Below are 25,795 nucleotides of genomic sequence, written 5' to 3' on the forward strand. Positions count from 1 at the left end.
ACCAGTAAAAGCAAAGGCTCCAAAACACCTCGGATTACGATTGCCTGTAATTCCTGCCGGTCCCGGAAGCAGAAAGTGAGTGAATGACTTCTTTCACTGATATCATCTTCGCTGACAGAACTGAAGTGCAGCGGCAACAAGTAAGTTGTCTTAATGATAGTAAGGCAGGCTTGCTGACTGCCAAGACCAATTTGTACTAAATGCCTCGAATCCCATCGGCAGTGTAACTGGCCTGAGCAGCTCAAACGGTTGGTTTCCTGATCTTTTAAGGTAGATGTACAAGTCTCACCAAGCTAGAGGACCCGCGAAGGGCTATATCGAAGCACTCGAACGTCGTCTGCATGAGACGGAACATGTGCTATTGAGATTGCTGGCCCACATGAGCGACGAGCAGTTAGCGATTGCTGTTGAACGCGACAAGTCACCCTTTCTGCGTTCCGGGAAGAACGATGCACAATATTGGAGACGATATCCATTGCGCACAGCTCCTGAACTTCGAGAGTGGCAGCGAGATTGTTTGGCAGAAACCAGAGTGTCGCCGTTGAGACACACCGAGGTTTCTGCACAATCGGAAGTCGAAGCTGACGAAAATAGTCATGTTGCGTCTGAAAGTCAGCAAACGGAGCAACAACCTGTAGCTCCTTATGAACAGGCTACGAGCGCACACGAAGTCGGACTGAAATCCACTCAAGTGATCCACGGCAAGGGCATACCGTCGTCGTTGGAGCGTATCCAGTTACAAAATACGCAGCCCTTACACACCGGTACTCCCCCGGGACCAAGCCTTTGGAGTGAAGCGCCCTCGGTAGCTTTCCAGCGACAATTCCTCTGGTAGATACTTGATCTTTCATTCAAAACATGTGCCATCAAAGATGCCATAGGTACAGGATAATGCTGGGGTATTATCCAGACACATACTCTAGATTGGGGCGATCCTACGTCAAATCCACCTCTATGCGCATGCGCATTAAGAAAAGGAAATTCTGGCGAGGTACAAAGCTCAATCGAGCTAGATACACCACATGAAAGCAGCTCAGCAAAATCACTGCTACACAACAGGCAATGGCCGCGCACTCGCCGGCTTAACGAGCCTAATCCCCATCCCCGGCCTGAGCGTTCCCCCCTTCTTAACCGTCCCCATCACCCCGGCCAACCTCTAAACCACCCGGCCCCCATCCCGCACCACACACACATCCTTCAGTCCAGCGCGACACTTATCCATCCCCGGCCCTGGCTTCCGGACACCCGTCAACACCACAATAGCTCCCTCCTCCCCTTCACCGCCCAGGAAATGCAACTCCGTCCCCAGCGGGAGCGTCGATAGCTCGACCCCCTCCGTCGTGATATTCTCGCCGATCTCGCCTGCTGAGAGGGGCTTTGCGTCGCGGCCCGCAGCGGCAGCGGAAAGTCTACCCAAGAGCTCGCGGAGTGTCTCGACGGGGACCAGATGTACTTGTCTGAGATTTGGGGTGCGTTGTGGCTGGGCGCGATGCTGGGTGGCTTGGCCCGCGTGGCAGTCGCCGTCGACGCCGTGGTTGGGGATGAGGGTGATGGATGGGACGGGGGATTTGGCGATGGAGTGGGAGGAGGATTTGGAGACGGAGAGGACGCGGGGGGTGAGCAGGGTTGGTTTTGGGGTCGAGGTTGATATTGGTGTTACTGTGGCAGACATTCTGCAGTATCAGACACTATTCAATCTTGGTAGATACTAGGTACTATGTGTGTGATGATGATGCTCGATGCTTGATTGTTGACGCTCATGAGTACAAGCGGATTGTTGAGGATATCTATTTGTGAAGACCCTCACCCCGCCCTCCCAACTCATCCTGCATCTGACTCTCGATCTAAGATTGATGTGCAGAACTATCCGCGAATACAATTTCATCTAGCGCTTACGGACCGACTATTCGGCTATAGATGGATTATTGAGCGATGGCTTGCAGTGTTTGCGCCGGAGGCCTAGAAGTCCTAAGGTTGGTGCTGGGGAAGGAGGGGAAAGGGCGGGCCTGTTGTCGACGGGCGCTCATACAAGAGTTCAGTTTACACGGATGAATGTGAATTTGAATTCGAGTTTGATTTCTGTGGTGCTTGAAAGGCAAGTCGATGATGCTATTGTAGAGGGATGCCGGTGTACCTAGATACAGGTGCTCAGTTTCTGCCATTTGCAATGTGGACCTCAATCCGTCCGGTCCCCGTATTCTGCGTCTTGATGTACGCCAAATCTAGCACCCCATCCTTATTGAAATCAATCATCTGCCAGAACCCATTGTCCTCGGGATAGAACGTGCTGCCCACCTCCTGGACACGGGTCTGATAGGTCGACGCCCCCGACGCAACATGGACCTCCACACGGTTCGTCCCCGTGTTCCTGGTCTTGATATACACCAGGTCTAGCTTCCTGTCTCGATCGTAATCGATCATCTGCCACACTCCATTGTCCTCAGGGTAGAAGGTCGTGCCGACTTCCTGCACGCGAGTCTGGTAGTTGGATGCGCCGGAGGCGACATGCACCTCCACCCGTCCGGTCCCCGTATTCCGAGTCTTGATGTAGATCAGGTCGAGGATGCCATCGCCGTCGAAGTCGGCCATCTGCCAGGTCCCGTTATCTTCAGGATAGAAAGTCGTGCCGACTTCCTTGATGCGGGTCTGGAAGTTGGACGCCGCCGAGGCAATGTGCACTTCCACTCGGCCGGTGCCTGTGTTCCGGGTCTTGATGTAGACGAGATCATCTCGACCGTCACCGTCTGCGTCAATCAGCTGCCAGACGCCATTGTCTTCGGGCCAGAAGGTCGTCCCAAGCTCCAGCGTGCGGGTCTGGTAGTTGGAGGCCCTGGAGGCGAGGTGGACTTCCACCTTGCCGGTGCCAGTGTTACTGGTTTTGATGTAGGCCAGGTCTGGACCCGGTTTGTTGGCAAAGGAGGGAGTCAAGGACCATGGGCCGTAGGGGTCTGGAGAGACAAAGGTGGTCCCGGTCTCGAGGATACGTGTTTGGTATGGGGCTGCTGTGGCCGAGGTAGCCAACAGCGGAAGAACGAGATGCCAGATGGCTTTTAATGAAAGGGGTTTGGTCTGCATGGCGGAGGTAGTCTATTGCTGAGCTGTAGTGCTTTGATCAAAGCCATAATTGCGAGGGATTGAGCCGTATTTATAGGTTGTTCATCGTACAGGACGGAGACGTCGGGAGTTGGGGATGTTTCTTCAGCTGCTGCTCAGCTGTCTCGAGCAAGGATATTTCGGTCCCCCGCCGTGGCTGAGACATAGTAAGGTCTGGATATTGGATTCTAGCGAGATTGTTCTGCTGTTCAGATGGCTAGCTGGGCTCGAACTGAAGTTGCTGTGGAGCGGCAGCTTGAGGAGTCACCCCAGAGCGAGGAGGCTGGCTGAGTTCGCGACATTGATGCTGGTAAATGTCAATCGCTTCAGGTTGCCGGTTTGAAGTGCATGTTCTTCAGGTGTGATGAGCGGCGACCCCGTTGTGGTACTGCAGAAGTCATGCCATGCCCTTGATGCAGAAGCAGAGAGGACATGTACAGTACTTTTGTGATGTAACCTTGGACAGGGGTCGGTTCATATCAGATGGAATTGACATCCGAGCAGCCGAGAACGTCTTATTCCATGATCGGCTGCTGATGATAATAATGCGATTTGAGCTGCAGCATCTTGACGGTAATTGGAGAGTTTGCACGCAGTCCACTTTGAAGTGATGCTCGTGGTTGACGGGACCTGAGCTACGGCTGCATAACACGACCTGCGGAGTGACAGTGTTGCAGTGCAACCCATCCCGACCGCTTCCTCTTTGAAATTGATTCCATCAGAGACTTATAGGATACAGAATATTGGGCTGAAAATGAAAGCCCTGGACGCTGACTTTCATCAGTCCCGTCGAATCGGCAATACTTGCCCTTGTCGCATTGGGTTAAGCCTTCAGGACAATGAACGGTGGAGCTAAATTGATCATAAGGTCCAAACCAACTTTCGCTCAACTCAACTATGGAAATCCTTCCAGCAAGTACGCCTTAAACGGGGCGGGTAGAGGGGCACCCATAGGGGACCAAGGTCGAGACTGGTGGGGCAGTGACACGCGCTTAATCTCGGCATAGGCGTTAGTGTTTCTTGCAATGGTATCCCAAGTTCCATCAGTAAAGAAGAGACTGAAGAGGTCAAGTGGCTTTTGAGCATCAACACCACTAGGAAGCGGTAGTACCGGGCCTTCAGGCTCACTCATTTTGATTGTGTGTGTCAATTTGACCGTTGATATCAGGAATCAAGCTGAAGCTTCGCCTTTTCCTTACGCGTCAATTTACGCTTCTCAACCAGTGCTTCCACTCTGGCAGTGTTAGATGGCTTCCTATCCACCTCTTTGGGCTGGATAGTCGTGTATCTGCCTCGGGAGGTGATGTTTATGGCGGATATGCTGGGAGTGGATACAATCTTAGATTCGTATATACCATTTTCTACTGGTCCTAGTTCGGTTCCGACCAATCGGATAAGTACATAGAGAACGCGCTAAGAAATGCATGCTTGGCACCGCATCAAGAACAAGAAAAGCGTTTGGCCCTTTGGCCCTATGTGGTCTCCCACACATGCCTCACGATGGTATTGAAGATGAGAAAGACCATGACTTTGTTCTGGGATGATTGTATGGATACTCTTTTGAAGAACGATACTAACGAATATGTTCGTCATCATCATCTTGCTTATCTGACTTGGAGAACCTCAAGCTGCTGTTTAAATGATTCCTCCAGAGTTGGGCGACAAACACAGATACCAGATGATAGGCATTGGCAGCTGCATGACAAACAATTGGAGAGCACTAATATTCCTTTTTACAAGTTTATTCTTGCAGTGTACCTACATCATAGCATACAGCATCTTCCCTTGGGATGTACACCGTTGGTCATTCTGGCTGCTCCCCGAAACATAATGCAAAACTGTCTCGGATAGCTTCATGTCTTCCTATTTGAGCCATGGAAAGATGCAGAGACCCTGGCGACATTGCAGGTCGCCTGCTCGGATGCGCAAATACCGTTTCCCCTTCTCAACATGTTCAGACCTATATAGGATGAACCATGGACATAATAAGCCCAAGATGCTCGTCAGGATAGGCATTCATCTGGAAGTGGATCCTCTTCCTGAATGCTTGATTTCATTCTTCACCAGAATGCTTCTTTCTCTCCTTTCTAAGGTGTCCATTCACAACTGCACCTCTCAGTATATCTAATGCCATTCACTATCGGATAGTAATACTGTCTTTACTCCTTTCCACCAGCATTTTACTTCTTCTGTCTTTCATTTTCATTGGCTCTTATTGACTTTACAATGCTATCTCCCAAGTAAACCTGTTTGACTGGCTTGGACATATATCCAAGCATAGCTACGAGCATCTCGGCTCCGTCTGCCTCGACGACCTGACTGAAAATCAACTGCTCGCGGTGTGAAGCATCCCCAGCTGTTTGTAGCAGACCCTCGTCGTCCTAGAGTACAGCAGCAGGCTGGTTGTGAAGACATTCAGTTACAGCGAGCCTATTGGTAGAGGGGTGGGACAGGTCCCAACTTCTCAGCCAGAACTCCATGCAACACACAGCGTACGAGACCTTCACTAATGGGGTTTTGCGGTCACTGAGACGCTGGCCACGCTTTCTATCGTCGAGGTTAAGAGAAGGATGCGTCACAAGAGGACGCCGGCGATCACAATGCAGGAGGCATGCGAGCTGGTGGGATGGTTAAAAGAATCATCTCGTAACTCTCCGCATCCAATAACCAGTAAGTTATGGAGAGAAGGTCTTGCCGGATTTGGAGGATCTATACTGATATGCTCTTGCCATTCATAGCCTTGTCCTGGTCTCCCGGGATCGGCATGAGATTTCCACATGTTTGCGGCTTACACTCAGGCCTATAAAGGGTACCTTGGAGAAGCATCCAGCCGATCTGTGCTCAGAGAGGAGGGTGCAGCATGTTGAGGTAGTTCCCCTATCTCCGCGAAAGAGCTTCCTGTGGGAGTTGTCTGTTGAGCAAGCTGACCTTTCGCGACAGCTCGTGCCTGCGCGTAACCCAGCGGTGGTTGCGGGCTTCCCGCCCTGGACAGTTGATCAGAATACACTGCACCAAGCCTCAATCTTATGAGGAAGGAACACCCTGCAGCCGCCCATAAAGAGTTTCTCTCCTCTATGGAGGAGAAACTTGATAAATTTGGTCTGTTCACAACTGAGATTACTTCCTTGACACCAGACATCCTGGCCATACTGAATGAAAGACACTTGCGGTAAATTCATTTCCCTATAGTATGTGTCCTAATAAGCTTATAATAGGTGTAGGTACTCATTTAATTCACATCCTTGTGTCCTTCGTGAGACCTGTAGCTGTGCGCGCCCAGCTCCGCGAGGCCTTACTATACTCTGGTAAGGTAGGAACTTCAGAGAAAACTACAGCACTATACCTTCATTATCCTATATGATTTTGCTAACTCTGATTAGAGCAAGAACAGTTCGCTGCGCCATATGGGAACTCACGCAAAATCCCAGACCTCTGTATTGTACCAGACAATCAATATCAGCCTTCGCTTGTTATTGAGATCGGATGGACAGAGTCCCACCGGCGACTTATGGATGACATGAGACAATGGATGGTTGGCGCCATCCATATGTCAAGATTGTCTTGGTCATCAAGTTCGCGCCTCCTGTGTCGTTCTCACCACTTCTTGACGACGATTATTACCGAGCGGCTGATGAGGAATCGGATACGATGGCCTTGGCCATTGCTAAGGCGGTGGACAGGGGTGACCGAGGGTTCGCGGATTTTTGGTGGAGAACGACCCCCGGGGTGAGGAACATGATGCCCGTAACCTGGGTAGGGGTGGCCCATTACCTCTTAGGAGACTGTGTGAAGCTCAGATACCTCTTGCGCATTTTCCAACAAGAGGGCCTATGGCGGGAACCCACCGGGGAGCAACCCCGATTTTTGGTATTCACCCACTGGCCAATGGTTGAAGCCACTGGGAAGGTAGAATAGTATGTCCGCGATGCAGTGGGCAACCCAATGCTCCAGCAAGAAGCAGTAAGTATTGTCTTCCCTTTCAACGGCGGACCGAGAGTTATTTTAACGTCATAATTGGTCATATTTCCAGCCAACCCGACGGGCATCTCCCTTCAGATTACTGCTGGCGATCTTTTTGGATCTGCTCTTCCGCAAGTATCAGACTGATATTACAGGACGCGGACATACCGACCATGGCGAGTAACGGCCCTGAAATTACCGACTCTGCTTGCAGAAGGCTAGGAGAGCGGGGAGATCCTCTTTGCGGCAGGCAGTGCGGGCCTGCGTCGAATCCACTATGTGGTCCTGACTGTAGATTTATTGGAGGGGATGCTCTTTACGCATATGGTCCTTGCGTTGCTCCCTCCTTGATGATCTAGTTCTCCACTACAGACCACTATCACATCAACCATTTCTCAACTTCCTTCGCTCACAACTGAGCCCCTGGCGAACATGACAAACAGGCCTTCACGATCACACATGGGCAGAGCCCTCCTCATCTTCAGTAAGAATGATGTTCATACTGAGTTTGGCATGATGGTAACACTTTCCGAGATTTACTCAACCCAAGGAAGGTTAAGGCCTTCACCACCGGTCTCTCGGCTGTCGGCTTCCAAGGAAACGCCGAGTCCCGTTACAGAGCTCTATAGTTCAGTGTGTTGCTCGAGCCTCCACTCAACCTGAATACACTGTCTTCAGGTGGTCGGTCGGGTCCACCGACTCGCCCAGCGGGAGCCACAGAAGGCTTGGGTATTGTTCTAGGAACAATCCATCTCCAGATGGATCGAGTGCAACTGAGGCCTTCATTCAGCGCCAGGAGATGTTCAGGTCAGCCTCCAAGGTGACGAAAAAGCAGTTCATGATGCTGCGCATATACGCCGCTTAAAGCTATGGCCAAAGTTCTTTTCTTGGTGAGTGGCTATGGCGATATAGGTGCCATGTTATGATGTTCCCAGATGGAATTCCTCGCTTCGTATACCCGAATAGCATTTGTTGATGGTCTGCATTTGCCATCTAAGATGAGGTCTGGCTGGTTCTCTTCGGAGCAAAAGTTGATATCTCGTGGATACAGGAGTACATCGTCCGGACACATTTTTAGTCTACTGGTATTTGATGAAGTCTTCCACACTTGTGGTCATACGTGTCAGTCTATAAATAGATGGGTGTCTTATGAAAGGTGCTCTCATAGTTCACAGGCATCTAGTAATCAGATGGTAACTGTGGTAGAGCGTGTGATTACTTTGTATTGTTGACTGGTTCCAACACTTACCTCTCATGGCTTGACAGGTGGAACAGCATGATGAATGGCTGTACAGATATCTCTATTCCTTTGCCCTTGGAGAATACTATATCCTTTGCGACACACCTTGGTGTCCTGTTGAAACAGTGCCTAGTCATCCCGGACTTCAATACTTGATCACCACTGATGGTACTACAGGTGAACTAGATGAGACAGGTATCCTGACATTCAAGTCTATGGCTATAAATTCTAGATTACAGGTAATGAAATCATGCATGCATCATTTAAAACGTTCCCAAATTCTCGGCAACCTTGAACGGAGCGGCAGTCTTGCTGCGGATCTCCTCGACGGTCACGCCCTCGGCGGTCTCGGCCAGAGTCAGACCTTCGGTTGGGCTCACATCGAAGACGGCCAGATCGGTGATGATCTTCCAGACACAGCGGGGACCGGTGAGAGGGAAGGTACACTCGGGCAGGATCTTAGGGTTGCCCTTCTTATCGGTGTGTTCCATGGTCACAACCACCTTGGTCTTCTCAGGGTTGGCGACGAGGTCCATGGCGCCACCGACACCCTTGACCTTACCGGGGAGCATGAAGTTCGCCAGATCACCGTACTGGCTGACCTGCAGGGCGCCGAGCATGGTGAGATCGATGCGGCCAGCGCGGATCATACCGAAGCTCTCGTGGGAGCCGAAGACGGAGGCGCCGGAGTCCAGGGTGACGGTTTCCTTGCCCGGATTGATCAGATCGGGATCCTCTTCGCCAGGTTTGGGGTAGGGGCCCAGGCCGAGGATGCCGTTCTCGGCCTGGAGGACGACTTCGACGCCTTCGGGAAGGTAGGCGGGGGCGATCAGGGGGATACCGATACCGAGGTTGACGTACATGCCGTCCTTCAACTCCTTGGCGGCACGCTTGACGATGCGTTCGCGACGAGCGGTAGCCTCGCCGGATCCTGGAGCAGTCAGCAGGGAGCTATAGAATCAGATGGTTAGAAGCATGCATACCAGCCTGGAGCATCTCGCTGGGATCCTTGGCGAAGGTGAGCTTCTCGATCATGGTCTTTTCCGTGCTCTGGATAACCTTGTTGACGTAGATTCCTTGCAGATGGATTTCCTCGGGAGACAACTCGCCAACCTCGACAATGTGGTCGGCCTCGACGATGGTGTACTTGGCGTTCTTAGCCATGGCCTCGTTGAAGTTGTTCATGGCCTTGCGGAACTGGCAGTTACCGAGTTTGTCGGCCTTGTGGACACGGATCAAAGCGTAGTCGCCGAAAATGGATTCTTCCAGGAGGTAGTTCTTGCCGTTGAACTGCCGGACTTCCTTGGGTTTCGAGTATTCCTTTACGGTGCCATCTTTGTTGTAACGGACCGGAAGTTCACCAGTTTGCACTGTATTGTCAGCTACAGCCTTGGACCCGCGATGTAGAGCAAAACCTACCAATCGTTCCATAAGCCGCAGGAGTGTAGAAAGCAGGGACACCGGCTGCACCAGCCGCACACTTCTCAGCAATAGTGCCTTGAGGGGTAAGTTCCAGAGCGAGGTCGCCGTTGAGATACATCTTTTCAAAGACCTTGTTTTCCCCGATGAACGAAGCAATCATTTTGGTAATCTGGCCAGACTCGAGGAGTTGGCCTGAGAATGTCAGCGTCATCGTTCCCTCAGCCAATTGCTTCATATGATGGCAAATAACATACCCAAACCAGCACCAGGCATTCCAGCATTGTTGGAGACGACAGTCAAGTCCTTGATATCGGGACGAGCACGCACAGCATTGATCAGGGTATTGGCGACGCCGGAGAAACCAAACCCACCGCACAGCACGGTAGACGAACCCTTCATGTCCTTGATTGCTTCCTGAGCCGACGCGCATACTTTGTCAATGGCTCTCTTGTGGGCGGAAACCGAGAAATTCCGCCGCCCCAAGATGGGGCGGAACACCGCAGGAAGAGGTCGCGACATGGTCGGACCTGGCTCAGTTGCTCAATTGAATGAGTCAAGCTGAGGAAATGATAGAAGTTAAAGGAAGGGAAGGCAGAGAAATAAGAGAAAAGACGGGGAAGAAAAGAAGCCGACGTCGAAAAAGAAACGCCGCCGGCTCTGGGGCAGCTGGGGAAGCTGATCGGTATGTTCCGTAGGCATATTGACTGATTAACTGAGGATTATGGAGCTTCTATTGGAGAACAGACGTAAAGGTAGAGAGAGAGCAAAGCATCGGCTAGCAGTTGACGCCAAACCTGCCGACAAAGCGATTATCCGCCTGTCAGTACTATACTAGTAGTAATGGTAGTACAGTAGTACTGCCGCCTTCCGAAGCCGGTCTCTCCCCGATAGTACCGACTGCGTACCGCTGAGACGGTAATTTACAGGTATGATTCTGAGTATACTCCGTACGCGGGAAAGCGTTCAACCCATCTGTGGGGCAACAGGTTCCTCAACTGGAGCTATGGAAATGTTTGTTGCCTGCCTATTGAACTCCCATAGACGAGAATAAAGTTGAAGTAGAGGTTCCTTTCAGAAAGAGAAGAGTGGTCGTCGTTATTTAAAACACTTCTTTGCCTACTTTACGGAAGGTGTGGAATCCGCAATGTCCTGTAATGTCTGCAAGTTCCCTTCCGACTCGGGATCCGCATCGGCAAAGGACCCTGACATCTCGGCTGGGGGGTTTGCTGGCCTAAGGCTCCCAGGCTGCAGACAAACTACTGCCTTCCCTTAAACAGTAGAAAGGAACCTCAACACAAGGAAGACGGGAATAGTCTTTAAGTCTGGGGAAAAATTGTTCTTACAGAGTTAGAGAAGCTGTAAATGTAATAGCTTATCAGCAGCGTTCTTCTATCTTGGTTCTGGTTGTGACCAATTGGATTATCATGAGCATGGAGAACTCGAAACAACACAGATTTCTGGCCAGTCATTTCGGAGACTACAATACAAGGTCGTCTCATATCTGTTCGATCAATTGACTGTCTAGATTCCCGTCAATAGAAGCCGAGCAATCCATAACAGATCCTCCACATAAAGATCTCAGCGTGGGGCAAGCTTTGGCAACATGTGTTGATGCCCCACATTCGTACATAGTATAACTGACACATGGACATCGCTCTAGTTCGTTCGGTTCTTTCCCTCCAAGAGGATTCAAAAGGGACATTGACCCTCCCAACTGAAGAAAGACAGCAGCAGGTTACTCATAGAGTCACCCATCAGTGCAGCTATTTCCAACAGTGGACAGTTCGCTGTGAGGTCATGGGCTCCCATCGCAGATTACTCCTTATTCAGGAACTTGATAGTCTACATTCAACATATGCATGTGGGTCGTTGACGGTAGAGCCTTCATCAGTTTTGTCTTGATGCCAAAACTTACTTATCTTGCTTTCCATGCAGTATTCCCTTCGGGTCTGCCATGGATTACCCGAGAGCTCTGCTAAAATCGTCCAGCATGATAGATTTGCGGCAAAGCTGGAATCTGATAATCCAGTCATTCAATTCAGGTATCATAAGTGCCGAATCCTCGTCCTGTGCGCCGAAAGAAGGAGGCGGATAACTCGCACGAGGGCATTGCAAAACGAGGCGTCCAGATAGAGCAGGCGCCAACTGACAAGGACAGGTTTACTTGTCTTGACTTGAGAGACTTTGAGAGTCCACAACTCATCTCCAGTGAGAATATGTGCGTCTTATCAGCGATTGGTATGGAAACAGGACAATTATCGTTGGTGAAAGCCAGTCAGGTCGATGATTCGGGAACTGAAGTCTCCACGACTGCCGTTCAACAAGCGACCCCCACACGCATCTCACCACTGATTAGAATTTCCTGGAACGTCAAATCATTAAGACCCATGGGAGCATAATTGTTATGCTCTTGACGCTGTGTCAGACTAATAATTAATCCGATGGTTGGCCGTGGCCATTATTACGAATTCTGGGTCGATCGTATGAGGAGCAAAAATACCCCATGGGGCAGGAATCAATAAATACTTTCGGGGGTTCTCCGAGATGGAAGAAGAAGAACAACAACAAAATAACAACAACAACTCATCACCACATCAATCATCAGTGTGGGAAAGAATATGATAGCAATTCTGAATAAGTCATCCCTGGACTGGAAGGGGAATGCAAAGTTCAGAAGCGAGAATACTGCAGCTAGACTACATTTACCAGAGTCAACACCAGCAGACAAAACAGCAACGCCAACTAACCGGATCGGTCATAAGCTGAGCAGACGGGACAAGCCACAAATCACAGAACGATCCCCCTCGCCGTCAGCCATTACTAAGGATCTCAAGGCACCCGAAGGATCCTTAGGTCACGGACGTGCCAAACTTCGGAGATATTGGTTTCACTCGGAAAGTTTCCTGCTCCTCATCCCCCATGCAACTTCCCGCCTTCATCAGTCTTCGATAATGTAGCATTACTGTTAGGCATCCAGTTCAACCTTATCTATCCCCTCGCGGCCCCCGCGAGAACCATCATGGTTCTGAAGAAGTGTAACATCTGTGACCGTCGGTTCAAGAAGACGGAACATTTCAAGCGTCACGAACGGTCTCGTCAGTAGATCTATCTATCAGTACTGAGGCAATTGATTCTAATGGCTCTGTGGACAGACACCAAGGAAAAGCCTTACGAATGTAATGTCTGTCACAAACGATTCTCTCGAAGGTGGGTCCTCCACGTGTCAGATCTGCGCTTTATATAAGGTCCTACTTGATCAGGCAATTGAAGATGCTAATAACTCCCCTGCAGTGATGTCTTGAGTCGCCATGCAAAAGGCCACAATGCTGCGTCGTCAAGCACAACCACCGGGGTGGTGAAGAGTGACCAGCATCAGACTTCATCTACTCAAGCGTATGATCAACAGCACTCACGTGTCAACGGCAACGACCAATTCATCCCGAGCATCAACCCGGTAGGCGCACAGCAGACACAAATCTTGCCGTTTATACCGCGCGAAATCTCCCTTACAACACCGGATGGGCTTCCGTCATCGTCTCTTGATTGCCTGGCCGACATATCTGCTCACCAGGCTCGGACTCATCCCCAGCTCAACCCCATGGTGATGGGTCACCAGCAAGCCTACCTCGGGTGGGGTGATGTCACCGCAGCCGAACCGTCTCCGTATAGAGTGCCCGTATTCGGCCCAGTGCCGAATGACATCCTTCAATTCTGGCTGGAACCCCGGGGCGACACCGCCTCAAATCCTAGTCCGATAGACCTCATGCGCGACGCCAGTGTTAGTCTCGTGGATGATCAGACACCAGCATCGCCTAGAGCGCAGCAGAATGGTCATCCGGTTGAAAATCCAAGCATCCAATCTCCGAGCAACATTCCCAGTGAGAGATTTGCCAGAGTACAGCGGTACTGGGTCACCCCACCAAACAACACCGGGCGCCTGATGAACACGTTGTGGCGGGATGTAGCCACCTCTTCCCTAGACAATATCCTCGGGGTGTACTCAGGGCAACCCTTCAATAGCCCGTCTGGGCTTTCAGGAGATTTGAGATACGGGCTCGATGAGGAATGCAGGCAAAATCTTCTGGCCACCTTTGGCCAGGCTCGACTTAGCATGCCAAATGATGCTTCGACCGCTCCACGCATGTCTGAGGCACCTTTTGGTTCTCCGCAAGCCTTTCCTCCAGCTGAAATCCTGGACATGGCACTCGACTTGTACTTTCGCAATTTTCAACCGCTAATACCGTTCATTCATATCCCTACATTCTCTGCAAAACGGACTCGTTCACCAGTGCTCTATGTCATGTGTATGATTGGTATGATCATTCTGGGTACAAAAGGGACAACATCGTTTGTCTCCAAGAATTTCAACGTACGTCTAAATGGCTGATCGTCAAGTGATATTGCTAAGTTTTTGTGGTTGCTAGTTGGTGCTTGACAAGATCACCGGAGAATTGGCCAAATGCGCAGCAGGAAGTGAGACCTCTGTCGGTACCGTGTCTACCTTTGCCGCGGCTTTTCTTTTCCTCAATTTGGCTGCAATGACCGGGGTAGAGTTTCCACCACTGACTTCTTTGAATCCTGCTGATATCCTCCACAGGAAAAGGAGCACATTGCTAAAAGCCAAATGCTGTATATCAACCTTATGACTGTAGGTCTAATCCTCATCTGTCTCGTTATATGAAAGGGATAAATTCCAACAGCCATCAGATTGCGCAAAGACATGGGTTGTTCGCTGCAACGGAAGGACAAATTCTCGACATGAGTCTCTATGAGGCGATTCCCGATGTTGATGCAAGATGGAAAGCATGGAGCAAAGTCGAGTCCGTGAAGAGGTGCGTATCTCAACTGTGGGAAAGGCGCCCAGCTCCTGCTGACTCGCTGTGCAGACTTATCATTGGACTTCTGCTGCTCGACTCCTCGTACTCATCCTTCTTATCAACGAGCCCTATAATTGTACCAGAAGCAATACAGTTTATTTTACCGTGTGAGGGAGCGATCTTTGACGCGAAAAATGCCATGCATTGGATGCAGCTTATTCGCATTGGCAAGCGAATTTTGATGCCGACTCTCGTTGCTCCATCGGAAAATGTCGATCTTCCAACGCTAGATAGCTCGGTCGACAGTCTGTGCATGCACGGGGTGTTGGCAATGGTTCAACTCCGGCTCTGTGAGGCTTACCACCGCCTATTATCCAACCGAGCAAATTACCCGTTCGCGCCATGCCATACCTACGCTATGGACGGCCGTGCAAGATGCCTGCCAACGCTTCAGCTGCAAATAGCTGATAAATATAGGGAGGCCCTGGAACGACTTAATCCGAATGCTGTAGTCATGTGGCACAATATGTGCATGACACTCACTGCGGACATCCAGATATTCGAACTGGCTGCGGGTCGGTCAGGTCCTCTGCCAGCCCGAAAAGCCCTCGAGGATATCGCCGTGTGGTCTCAGACACCAGCCGCCCGAAGGGCGTGTCTGCACGCGGCCCAAATATACAAAGCCATGGTCAACCGCAAAGCATCAGATTACACCATGTTCCACTCGGTGCTTGCAGTCTTCACTGCGGCGCTCGTGCTGGGACTGTATACATTCATGGCACCACGTCCGCCAGAGACAACTGCCGGATGCATTTCCGTGGAGCTCCTGGACGATGTTGACTGGCAGCAAGTGGGACGAGAGGGTTTCACCAGCTTTATGGAACCTCGCGGTAACCATGCATTCACCGCGTCGGACAATTCGACGGTCAATTTCATTCGTAATGGTGGTACATTGTACCTTCGCGGAATCCCAGTGCAAGGAGGCTATCAATCTGCGCGGCGCATACTACTGGACTACGCGGGGCTCCTGAAGGACTCTGGGAAATGGAGCGTCCGAAAGTTCTCTCACGTCCTTCACATAATGAGCGATGTCCTCATGGATATGGAATAAGGTCTTGTTTCCTGGACTTCAACGGGCTATCAATTGGACTTTGCATGTCTGATCAGGGGATATCCAGTTATCGACCACGCCGGCTATGTCTAGATCTTTTGATGCGAGGTTCTTACGAACTAATTTGTCAGTTTTATATGACAATTGTCCTGGAAATGACGCCACAGTTCTGTCCAGCTCGCTGGACGACTTGCGTCGGTGCCCTTATTCAGCAGCTTTTGTTATTGACAGCCTCGACATGTGTTATGATTATGCTGTGATGACCATTGATACGAAGCGCTTCTTCGTGTTTAATGACCTCTAAGATGACGTATGGGGAAGCCGTTTTTAGTTCATGATCCCAGCGATTGATCGGCATCTGTACGTCTATATTATGTCGTTATTTACAAGCCCCTGTGAGGGTGAAGACAAGACCATCACCACTGCCGAACCCGGCTCCTCAGCTTGTCCAACTCCTCCGGCGAAGCAGCGACGCTCAGCATATGCATTTGCCCATCGCGGAGATACGAATCTCCCCTTGGATCACCGGTCAACACCACCCTCGGACACCCACAATAGGAATCTCCGAACCATACTGCCTCCCCGTCTCTGTCACTCTTCGCCTCAACATGCGCGCCCTCCGACTTAACCGACAAGGGTCGATTGGTCTCGGTATACTTGGGAACGCTCAGCCCGTTGCACCGCGCATCAGGCATGTGCCACACATCTTCCAGGACAAGCTTGTTAGACCGAGGATCACGAGGTCCGCGCTGCACCTGGAGCTCGACTGTGCCGATGCCTAGGACACGCGACCGGCCGATCTTGCCTGGCGCGCGGCGGTAGGAGGTGAAGGTGGAGCGGTTTTTGGCGTAGTGGCAGTTGCCGCCGACGACGATCCAGTCCCAGCAGCGGTTGTATTTCTGAGAGCCGGTGTGCGCGTTGGCCTTTTGGCGTCGATGGTGTGAGGGAGTTGGAGATGAGGCTTGTGAATGTGAATGCGATTGTGTCATCTTGTGGGCCTTGGGGTCTCGACGACGACCATGCACTTCAGCCATGTCCACTTTTCTCGATGAGAGAATGAGAGAGAGTAGATGCCACAGGCAAGAGAATGAAATGAGATGAAAATGAATCAAGTCAATGTTTACACTGACACCACTAAGCGATCGACAGATGTATAGATGCCTGCATAAATCTTTCATCTAGTCGTACAACACTAACATAGACAATATTAATACCCATAACGCCTGTGGCAATCTCCCACCACATGGGGGAATATATCTCCCGCAGGACCGAGCGGCATGTTATCCATGATGTAACCATATCAATGGTGAGATCTCATTGCACCGGATGATCGATAAACCCAATTCATATGGAGGGACCCATAAAACCAGTGGGAGACTCAATCTTTACAGTGAGCCATTTTGTCGGCCGTGGGGAATAGCCATCTCCGCCCTTGGGTCTCGCCCATATCTTTGACGTCAGGAACCAGGCAAGAGGGTGGGACGGGAGATAAGCTTGAAGTTCGGTTTATCCGGCACTGAATTAAAATGGGTGACAAGATAGAGACGTATTCTTCTGTACTAAGCTAGCATCAGGCAAGATGAAATGGATAATGGTCGGTATTCTACATACGGCCTGCAGTAGTGTGCGAGTGTGTCTAAAACATGTCTATCTCTATCCATCATACTGTAGAGAGGTATATAAAAGAGAAATATGTGCATAGCGGGTATAGTACCAATCAACGCTCAAACACCAGTTTCGAGGCCTCTCTTCACCTGTAGAGAAGACCCTCAACCATCTCCGCAATGGCAAGCGAGCTCGTCAACCCCGGACTCTCGATCCCTAGCAGATTGATGAAGCCCGGAAACCCCTCCTCCTCCTGGATGACAAAGTCCTGGAACCCCTTACCCGTGTTGACGGCGCCGCCGCGGCCCAGCTTCGGCCGGATGCCGCAGTAATCCAAACTGATGGCTTCCGGGTCAACACGGGGCAGATACGCCTTGATCTCCGGCAGGGCCTGCTGCAGCCTCGCGGGGCTGGGCTTCAGGTCCGTCGGATCATCCACCCACTCGACATCCGGTCCGAAGCGGATCCGTCCCGCCAGGTCCAGCGTCAGATGCGTGCCCAGCCCTCCATGGCCCGGCAGCGTAGCCGGGTAAACCAGCACGGAAGTCCTGGGGAACGAAGCCGAGTACGAGAAGTACGTGCCCTTGGCGTAGAACGGCGTGCGATGCCGCTCGCGCGGCAGGATCATGTTATTGATCGCGCAAGCCCCGTTCCCCGCGCTGTTGATGAGCGTCTCCGCCGTGATGGACGTCTCCGCGCCGTCCGCCGACACAGCCGTGATACGGTACCCGTCGCGGCCGCCATTCAGCGCCTCGATCCCCGTCACGTTCGTCAGGAACGCACAGTCTCCCCCGCGATCCTCGAAGTCGCCCTGCAGGTACGTCATGAGCGCGTGGCTGTCGACGATGCCCGTCGTCTCGCTCTCCACGATCCCCGCTAGAGCTTGGACCTCGGGTTCCCGCCGCTGGGCCTCCTCGCGGCCGACGAGCCGCGTCGGTACGCCGAGGGTCTGCGCGAGCTTGTGTGTGCCGAGCGCGGCGGTCCATTGTTCCTCGCTCTGCGCGACGATCCATTTCTTGGTGTTGCGGTGTGGGATGCCTTGTTTTGCGCAGAGGTCGTACATCATTTGTTTGCCGCGGATGCAGAGTTTCGCTTTGAGGGAGTCGATTCCGTAGTATATCCCCGCGTGGATGACCTGACCATTCAGTGATCGCGTTAGTCCATTGTGCGTAGAAGTAAAAGGAAGGGAGGAATCAATCACCTCGGAATTGCGACTGCTCGTCTCGGTCCCCACTGCATCATGCCTCTCCAAGAGAATAGTCGAAGTACCCTGTCTTGACGCCAATTGCCGCGCAATCGCAAGACCTACAACGCCAGCTCCAATTACCTTGTTATCAATGAGTATTTTGTCATTGAGATGAATGAAAGTCTGGGGAGGGGCCCTACCGCATGTGTGACGTCTGCGCTGGAGGCCCGCGTGCTTGAGAAGTTGCGTCGTGCGAGAAATGGCCTGGATACAGCGATGCAAGCGCGGGTAGCCATCGCTGTGGCAGTACTGAGACTGTGCTCTTGGTTCAGGATATGTGCAAAGTAATCTCTCTGAATTTCACACGATTGATAGATAAATCATGGCTCAGACGCAATAACCGAAGTGGAATCGGGATGAGGCCGATGGCCGATAAGGCCGCGATAAGACTCCATTACCACCGTCTTGCTCTCGCGGCCCTCAAGGAGTATTTAGAGGCTTCAGATATACACTCTACGATGATCACTTATTAGCTACGCTCTAGTTGATAGTTTATTTGCATTCCTACCATTCAATGCCGGTAGGTCCAGGTCAACGGTCAGATCTTATAAAATATTCATGTACAAATATGCCATTTCGCTATGAAGATATCGTACAACCCCACTCTATATAGGCATGTGTAATTCACACTCACAAGCTCTAGCCCCGTTTTCCAACGCTCTTGAGCATCTCATCCAGGTGCTATAAGAGTCAGCGATGCCCAAATTCATTCTCGGAAGCTGCATACCTGTTTCTGTTCTGTTGCTAATTTGCCATGGGTATCCTGTGCTCATGTCAGAGTTCAGACGCATCTCAGGGGTTAATGATCCAGCTTACACTGATGATGGTCAAAATCAAAGAATAGTTATTAAACAAAAATTTCTCCTTTCTCTTTGTGTCACCCCCGCTGCGACTAAGTTTGGTCAACAGGCCATCGAATTCGGCGGTCAGTCGCTTCAAACTATTCGCAACAGGTTCGTCATCCCCAGCATCGCTGCTCAGCACTAATATCCCGTGCAGGAGTTGACCAAACCGCTGTGTGAGAAAGTGGGGGGCTGAAGATTGGGTCAAGTCATCGCCTCCAGCTAAGGACAAGGCAGAAACAGCACTCCGACCGGTGTTGGACGCCACTCGCTTCAAGGACTCCCGGTGAAGGTCCATAATAACCTGGAATCGGGGCCAAAGCTGCATGTTGATTCCGTTGATGTAGGAATCGGCAACAGGCACTTTCCGCCGTTGCAGTTCGAATGCCGCTTGCTGGTTCAATCGTACACAGATCAACACCCCCAAAGAGTCCGTCGAGTTGTCGATCAATTGTTTTGTTTGGCCTTGCCCGAGAGCGAAAACAGGTTCGAATACCTCAGCCGCCTTCCGAGAAATCTGGTGGAAGGACAAGGTGGAAAACATCTCTGTCATGAAAGAATATTCAGCCGATATATTGTCCACCAGAGCCAGGTTGAAGTTTCTGAAAGGGACTTCAATCCCATGAAACGCATTATCCTCTTCAGCGAGATATGCTGACAAGGCCATGTGGTTACCAGTTCGGACTATGTCAATACGTCTTCCCAGGGAAAACGGGTCATGCGCAGCGGACCCAGAGCGACCCGAGGAGATGATATGCCCTATGCAATATAAGCCTTGACTGCAGAGAAGAGCAACTGGACAAATATAACGAACCTGTCTTCGGCGCGGAAGGGTCTCCCCCCAGTATATCGTTCCTATCACTCGGATAGACTTTGATCTTTTCAAGAGCTTGCAGATAGCGAGTGAAATGGGAGAGATAGTACCAGCGCATAGTGTTAATGTATGCCTGCGTAATCTCTCCCGTAAGCTGAGGGTGAGCTCGGGAGATATAACTGTACAGGTCCTTAAACTTGACCAAGCGTTGCTGCTGAATAATTTGAGCATTGATGTTCGGAGAACGCAATGCTCTGATCTGGGACACTAGGTAGTCCCGGATCCTTTCCACTGCCTGTCACTCTCGTCAGCACGGACTCGAAGTCTGGGTCTATAGAAAGATGCTGACTTTGTTCTTGATATCATTCAGAAGCGGCCGCACATCTTCAATTGCTTTTGTGCTACTGCTACCAGAAACCCTGGCTTCTATACTCGTCATGCGTGCCTCGATCTCATTCAGGGCTTTGACCCAGTTCTCGTCAATGGGTCCCTCGGCAATCAATCGAACAGCTCTCGGCGAGATACTGATTTCCTCAACGGCAGGTCCAAGAAGTTGCTCTACTTTGCGGCGGTTCTCCAGCATCGCATTCAACTGTACAGACCGAGTCTGGAGAGTCTCTATCTCAGCCGAAACAGCACCAAGTTCACTTTGGAAGTCACTCAGATACATCTCAACCGATTTTGAGACATCATCACAACTTGTGATGGCAGCATGTAATTCCTGATACTTATCTCTTTCCTTCTCGAACTGCTGCAGCGTTTGTGCACTGACATCAGTAGAGGTAGCTCTCCGTGGCTCGCCTACTTGAGATACGAACTCCTCAAGACTAAGGTCTCCGAAGTCTATCGACTCAACCAAGTGCAACGGTCTTGCTTCAGGGGCTGACGTCTTCAGACACTCATTTGTCTCTACCTCACCCTTCTGCTTTCCAATAATGTCCTTCAGCACCTCGAGCGGATCAGCTACGTCAGAAGGACGGGACCTTGCAGCGCCTTGTTTGAGAACCGAGCCATTGACTCCGCGTGCGGTTGCCGGCAGAGAGGTGGTCGAGTCACTTGGTGTCAGCAGAACGGATAACGAGGAGCCTTGCCGGTTCTGACTCGGGCGGTTGTTCGGTGGAGCAGGCGACAGGAGGGAGGAAGATCGTCGGGGAACAGGTGAATTGCTGCGACTATCGAAAGGGGCACCGGAGGGGGCGGAGTGGCCTGATATGCGATCAAGCCACATCTTTGGAAGCAGGCACGGAAGGGCGTGCGGATACTGAGAAGCTCACAGCCCTCATTGAAGTCGAGCGAAGGTTGTCTGCGGAGTTATAGATCTATGGCAGGCAGGCTCCCAGCAATGGAGGCATGCAATGCAATTGATTCCTGATATCTTCAACAGCTCAGACAATTCAGGAATGGCAGCTTATAGACATAGAGGCATATCTCAACCGTCTCTCCAAGATTAGAGGGCTGACATGCACAGCATACTACACCGTCTGTTATCGGGTTTCCTATCACCAGCTGTTTATGGGCAGGTCGAGATGCTACAGTTGGGGCCAGAGACCACAAGCGCAGCATGTCCGAGGCTAAACCAGTTTAGGGACTAGCGACACAAGAAACCCCCGCCACAACAAAACTGCCATTTTTTGCGCAGGTGATTTGTCGATTTCATTTTCGCCCGTTCCTCCACCGTCTCCTCTAAACCCTCTCGAAACTTTTTCCTCTTCCCTTTCTTCTCTTCTATCCCCCTCTATCTTAAAAGAAAAACAAATCAGGTTTCGTCCTGTTCTACTTTCATTAATCCTCCATTCTCATTCACCCTTATACACATTCACCATGGCTGACGAGGTATGACTAAATCTTGATTCACTGTGTACTTGCTGCGTTCCTACTCAAGCAGCCCCGCATCCATGCACATGTCCCCTCTTCTGCTTCATACCTCAACTATGCAGCGACCAAGCGACGGCTATTTTCAACTGCCATCTTATTCAGACTGGACAATATCAACTGACACTTGTTTCTTTTCAGCATGAGACCTTCGAGTCTGCCGACGCTGGTGCGTCCGCGACCTTCCCCATGCAGTGCTCCGCTCTGAGAAAGAACGGTCACGTTGTCATCAAGGGTCGTCCCTGCAAGATCGTTGATATGTCTACCTCCAAGACTGGCAAGCACGGTCACGCCAAGGTTCACATCGTCGCCATCGATATCTTTACCGGCAAGAAGTTGGAAGATCTTTCTCCCTCCACCCACAACATGGACGTTCCCAACGTCACCCGTCGTGAATACCAGCTCGTAAGTCGTCCCGCCAAAGCCAAGTCAATCTTCACCTACAGATGACTTACTGATTTGCTTGGCAGCTTGATGTCACTGACGACGGTTTCCTCTCCCTCATGGACGAGAACGGTGCCACCAAGGACGATGTCAAGGTCCCCGATGGTGAGGTTGGTGATAAGATCAACAAGATGTTCAACGAAGAGGGCAAGGACTGCAGTAAGTACCCGGCATTTGCGTCTTAAGTCTTGGATTGTTGTACTAACATGGAATACTCTAGATGTCACCATCCTCACTGCCATGGGCGAACAGGCCTGCATGGATGTCAAGGAGGCTCCCAAATAAATGATCCCAACACTTACGGACCTCTTCTTGCTCCGTCGGCCATTGTGTCTCCAAAGGGCTCCTTCCTTATGTATGTCCTTAGTTCATGGATGATGCAACGTTTTGGGCGATTATGGCATGTCTGTTGCTTGACTTATGTCCGCCAATATAGCCTTGGATGTACACTGCACCAGCAAAAGGTATTGCTTTAAGTTGACTGCATCACGTGCCCTCTGCCAGGAAGTGATCCTCCTCTTACGATAGTTTGACGATCAAAAAATTTATAAGCCTAATCAGGACAATCATTGTCATACGCGTAGCTCTGTGTAATTCTCTCTTTCGGGTTTCAAGCCATTTTTCTCTGTTTGAGCTGTAGGGTGGATGTCCTTCACCAGAAAAATTATTGAGATAATTTCGGGGTTGTCAAATTAAATGGTTCTGACCAGTTGACCAAGATATGAGGTCAAAAATTCTTTTCTGGTAGAAGCACCTATGGACCGAACCAAATCCTGAGGATTTCTCCCTCTGCTCTTCCACCCCACCAGACCATCTAAGAATGAACACAGCCGCCCTGGATGGAGTACACCACCCGAGGGGTTTGTGGGCAGGACGGGTGCCGTGAGACTCGATATTATCTAGATAACGGTCTCTGGTTTTGTAGGCGGGGCCATCAGCAGGAGGTACGCCAAACCAGCCCAACCCCGCCCTCTTCAACGCATCACGCGATAGCTTTCTAAGTTCCGTCGATTGACTTTTCTTGCAGGGTTTACAAGTGGAGGAAGATCCCGACGATTTCGGCACGCAGGGCAAGACTAGTCGTATAAAGAAGACTGTAGCTGAAAAGGGCCATAAGAGTGAGCATCCGATAAACATGTCTGAAAAGATTGTACTCTTGTTAAGCGTGTGATAGCGTATCGTGGTCGACAGGCATACTGCCTTTTCTTGCAGATTTATCAATTGATTCTGTGGAAACAATGTCACGCGTTGGTTCAAGGACGAGGCTTTCCAGCGCAGCTTGAGGTAAGTGGAATCACCTATGCTGCACCCAGCCATCATCCCTGATAACAGTGTCTGACTGTTGAGATTCAGGTTGTTGTCCGAGATCTTTGGGCTCTTCGTTTGGAAAGCCTGTCAGAGCGACTCAACGACCCTGCTGAAGATGATAGAGAACCTGAACTATTCAGTTCACAGCCTGGCGCGACGCTTGATGAGCCCGAGGGAGCATTCAAGCTCAGTGGGAGAGTGACTCAATGGCCCAGACTGATTGACACAATCGGGCTGTGTTATTTGGGCTGCCTGCTCATGAGGCTGCCAGTCACTATTGGAGACTTTCATCGGTAAATCTTCTTTACAGTTCATAAGAACGAGAATGAACATCTGACTTTTGGGACTGTCAAGGATGCTTATGCGAGAAGATATTCCTTTCATCAGGGTCCTCAGATCAATCCCACGGGGGATGAGAGATAAATTACCGCAGGAATACATCGCTCTCTTGGAGACTACTGTAAGCTTCTACCTTCATGAGGCCGACTCTATCAGAACTGACCCTCGGATAGAGATTGATAAAGGCCGAGCATCTTCACAAAGCGACCTTGGAGCTATCGCTCTTGTATCACATCAAGTTTGGCGTTCAATTCCCTGCCCTGAACACACCGGCTGTGCTATATCGCTATATCAAACGTCTCGCGCTACCAGGTATGAGCTGTTCATGCTTGTTATTTGTCAGTTCGCAATCTTCTAACTTCTGGGGCAGTCGAGGTATATCCCGCTGTTAAAAAGCTCCAAAGTCTTGTGGGCTTCACATTTGAGTTTCCAACGACCCTCCCCGGTAGAAGTCGGCCACTTCACCTGCCTGAAGTGCAGCTTATTACACTTATTGTCGTTTCTACTAAATTGTTCTTTCCATTTGACGACATCAAGAGGTACCCCGTATCCACACGGGAACCCAGCGCACAGGTGCTCGACTGGAAGCTTTGGGCACAAGTTCAGAGACACTTCGACCGACGAGAAACGGCTGGGGGCAGAATCGGAAAGGGTAATGAGATACTTGTCACTGAGAAAGACGTCTTCAACATGACTCCGGCCCAATTGGATGAATACATGGACTGGTACGAGACCAGTTGGCTCGATCAGAGCAGAGGTAAAGGGTCCCTTGCGACTCCGTCCCGCGAGGTTTGACGAACGCTGATCCCCAGAAGTCTTGAATCCGTTAGCAGAGTTCTTCCCCCTTGGTCCGACAGCCCCGGAAGGCCAGGCTGTTAACGACTCCACAGAAGGAGATGATGAAGCTATGCATGCTATGCTGCAGACAGTCACGAGCCAACTGAAACCAAGGAAAGCTATTTCTGATCCTAAGGCCGACGTGGCTCGCCCAGGTTCATCGTATCCACGTTACCGAACCGAGTCCGATCTCCCAGAAATGGCAAGGTCTTTCTACGAAACTGCTGCTAAAGTAGCAGGGGTCTCTTTGTCCACTCTCATTAGAGCTGTATCGCAGACTGAGACCAAAATCTCTCGGTGGTTGGACGATAAGAGGAGGATTGAGCATCATGGAGATCCTACGGAAACGGACGTGACTGACGAAGCGGGCACAGAAGATCTGGACGCCATGGAAGATGAGGATATCTTTGGTTTGAGTGACGAGTCCTGACTCGAGATATGCTACATAGCAATTTCTAGCTAAGTATTAAGCCATATTGTGCCTCAGGCCCTTAACGGGAAGAGTGCGTGCTTTTCTGAAGGAAGAAAGTCAGCGATTTGAGCTACAACAAAATTCAGTCTGACGGAACATTCGACAGCATCCAGCAACGTAGACAAATCTCAGGCAGGTTCTAGGCAGGTATGTAGTTGGGACTTTCGATGTATGGAAATTGCGGAGATAACCCGAAATGGGAAAGTGGCACCTGCCGACGGGCGGCTATAAGAGGTTATGACGAAATAGGCATTAGGGTTTAGGGTATCACGACGTCGGTCCACCCAGGCTAAGCGAGAAATCCTCAAATTGGACATTGCCTCCTACGAACGAGGATACAGCGATCGTCAGCCAGCAACAACGAAAAATCGCA

General features: G+C 50.8%; 10 protein-coding genes across 10 annotated transcripts; 4 read left to right on the forward strand and 6 right to left on the reverse strand.

Annotated features, from left to right (window-relative positions):
* Nucleotides 1-274: 274 nt before the first annotated feature.
* On the forward strand, nucleotides 275-835 carry Aud_010595 (uncharacterized protein; the record flags this gene model as incomplete). The annotated part of the gene is made up of 1 exon (XM_043295431.1): nucleotides 275-835. One exon carries the CDS (start codon nucleotides 275-277, stop codon nucleotides 833-835), a length of 561 nt encoding a protein of 186 aa, XP_043151366.1.
* A 321-nt stretch (nucleotides 836-1,156) lies between these two features.
* On the reverse strand, nucleotides 1,157-1,672 carry Aud_010596 (uncharacterized protein; the record flags this gene model as incomplete). Its single annotated transcript, XM_043295432.1, has 1 exon — nucleotides 1,157-1,672. One exon carries the CDS (start codon nucleotides 1,670-1,672, stop codon nucleotides 1,157-1,159), a length of 516 nt encoding a protein of 171 aa, XP_043151367.1.
* Nucleotides 1,673-2,148: 476 nt separating this feature from the next.
* On the reverse strand, nucleotides 2,149-3,075 carry Aud_010597 (FG-GAP repeat domain-containing protein; the record flags this gene model as incomplete). The annotated part of the gene is made up of 1 exon (XM_043295433.1): nucleotides 2,149-3,075. One exon carries the CDS (start codon nucleotides 3,073-3,075, stop codon nucleotides 2,149-2,151), a length of 927 nt encoding a protein of 308 aa, XP_043151368.1.
* A 5,481-nt stretch (nucleotides 3,076-8,556) lies between these two features.
* Aud_010598 (3-oxoacid CoA-transferase) lies at nucleotides 8,557-10,234 on the reverse strand (the record flags this gene model as incomplete). Its single annotated transcript, XM_043295434.1, has 4 exons — nucleotides 8,557-9,224; nucleotides 9,277-9,663; nucleotides 9,713-9,907; nucleotides 9,970-10,234. 4 exons carry the CDS (start codon nucleotides 10,232-10,234, stop codon nucleotides 8,557-8,559), a joined length of 1,515 nt encoding a protein of 504 aa, XP_043151369.1.
* A 2,500-nt stretch (nucleotides 10,235-12,734) lies between these two features.
* Aud_010599 (FTFMHR domain-containing protein) lies at nucleotides 12,735-15,643 on the forward strand (the record flags this gene model as incomplete). The annotated part of the gene is made up of 7 exons (XM_043295435.1): nucleotides 12,735-12,810; nucleotides 12,868-12,922; nucleotides 13,007-14,084; nucleotides 14,140-14,262; nucleotides 14,313-14,363; nucleotides 14,423-14,547; nucleotides 14,602-15,643. 7 exons carry the CDS (start codon nucleotides 12,735-12,737, stop codon nucleotides 15,641-15,643), a joined length of 2,550 nt encoding a protein of 849 aa, XP_043151370.1.
* A 416-nt stretch (nucleotides 15,644-16,059) lies between these two features.
* Nucleotides 16,060-16,677, reverse strand: Aud_010600 (uncharacterized protein; the record flags this gene model as incomplete). The annotated part of the gene is made up of 1 exon (XM_043295436.1): nucleotides 16,060-16,677. The coding sequence occupies one exon, from the start codon at nucleotides 16,675-16,677 to the stop codon at nucleotides 16,060-16,062; it is 618 nt and encodes a 205-aa protein (XP_043151371.1).
* A 716-nt stretch (nucleotides 16,678-17,393) lies between these two features.
* On the reverse strand, nucleotides 17,394-18,730 carry Aud_010601 (NAD(P)/FAD-dependent oxidoreductase; the record flags this gene model as incomplete). The annotated part of the gene is made up of 3 exons (XM_043295437.1): nucleotides 17,394-18,383; nucleotides 18,450-18,575; nucleotides 18,635-18,730. 3 exons carry the CDS (start codon nucleotides 18,728-18,730, stop codon nucleotides 17,394-17,396), a joined length of 1,212 nt encoding a protein of 403 aa, XP_043151372.1.
* A 403-nt stretch (nucleotides 18,731-19,133) lies between these two features.
* Aud_010602 (putative GARP complex subunit (Sac2)) lies at nucleotides 19,134-21,378 on the reverse strand (the record flags this gene model as incomplete). The annotated part of the gene is made up of 5 exons (XM_043295438.1): nucleotides 19,134-19,175; nucleotides 19,222-19,257; nucleotides 19,311-20,095; nucleotides 20,151-20,445; nucleotides 20,500-21,378. The coding sequence occupies 5 exons, from the start codon at nucleotides 21,376-21,378 to the stop codon at nucleotides 19,134-19,136; spliced, it is 2,037 nt and encodes a 678-aa protein (XP_043151373.1).
* A 593-nt stretch (nucleotides 21,379-21,971) lies between these two features.
* Aud_010603 (Eukaryotic translation initiation factor eIF-5A) lies at nucleotides 21,972-22,751 on the forward strand (the record flags this gene model as incomplete). The annotated part of the gene is made up of 4 exons (XM_043295439.1): nucleotides 21,972-21,983; nucleotides 22,164-22,427; nucleotides 22,493-22,625; nucleotides 22,687-22,751. The coding sequence occupies 4 exons, from the start codon at nucleotides 21,972-21,974 to the stop codon at nucleotides 22,749-22,751; spliced, it is 474 nt and encodes a 157-aa protein (XP_043151374.1).
* Nucleotides 22,752-23,305: 554 nt separating this feature from the next.
* Nucleotides 23,306-25,380, forward strand: Aud_010604 (TFIIB-type zinc finger domain-containing protein; the record flags this gene model as incomplete). Its single annotated transcript, XM_043295440.1, has 8 exons — nucleotides 23,306-23,410; nucleotides 23,494-23,584; nucleotides 23,641-23,750; nucleotides 23,820-24,067; nucleotides 24,129-24,234; nucleotides 24,287-24,425; nucleotides 24,484-24,870; nucleotides 24,929-25,380. 8 exons carry the CDS (start codon nucleotides 23,306-23,308, stop codon nucleotides 25,378-25,380), a joined length of 1,638 nt encoding a protein of 545 aa, XP_043151375.1.
* Between the last annotated feature and the right edge of the window lie 415 nt (nucleotides 25,381-25,795).

Source organism: Aspergillus udagawae, assembly GCF_001078395.1.
Source record: "Aspergillus udagawae IFM 46973 DNA, scaffold_9, whole genome shotgun sequence".
Classification (NCBI taxonomy): Eukaryota; Fungi; Ascomycota; class Eurotiomycetes; order Eurotiales; family Aspergillaceae; genus Aspergillus; species Aspergillus udagawae.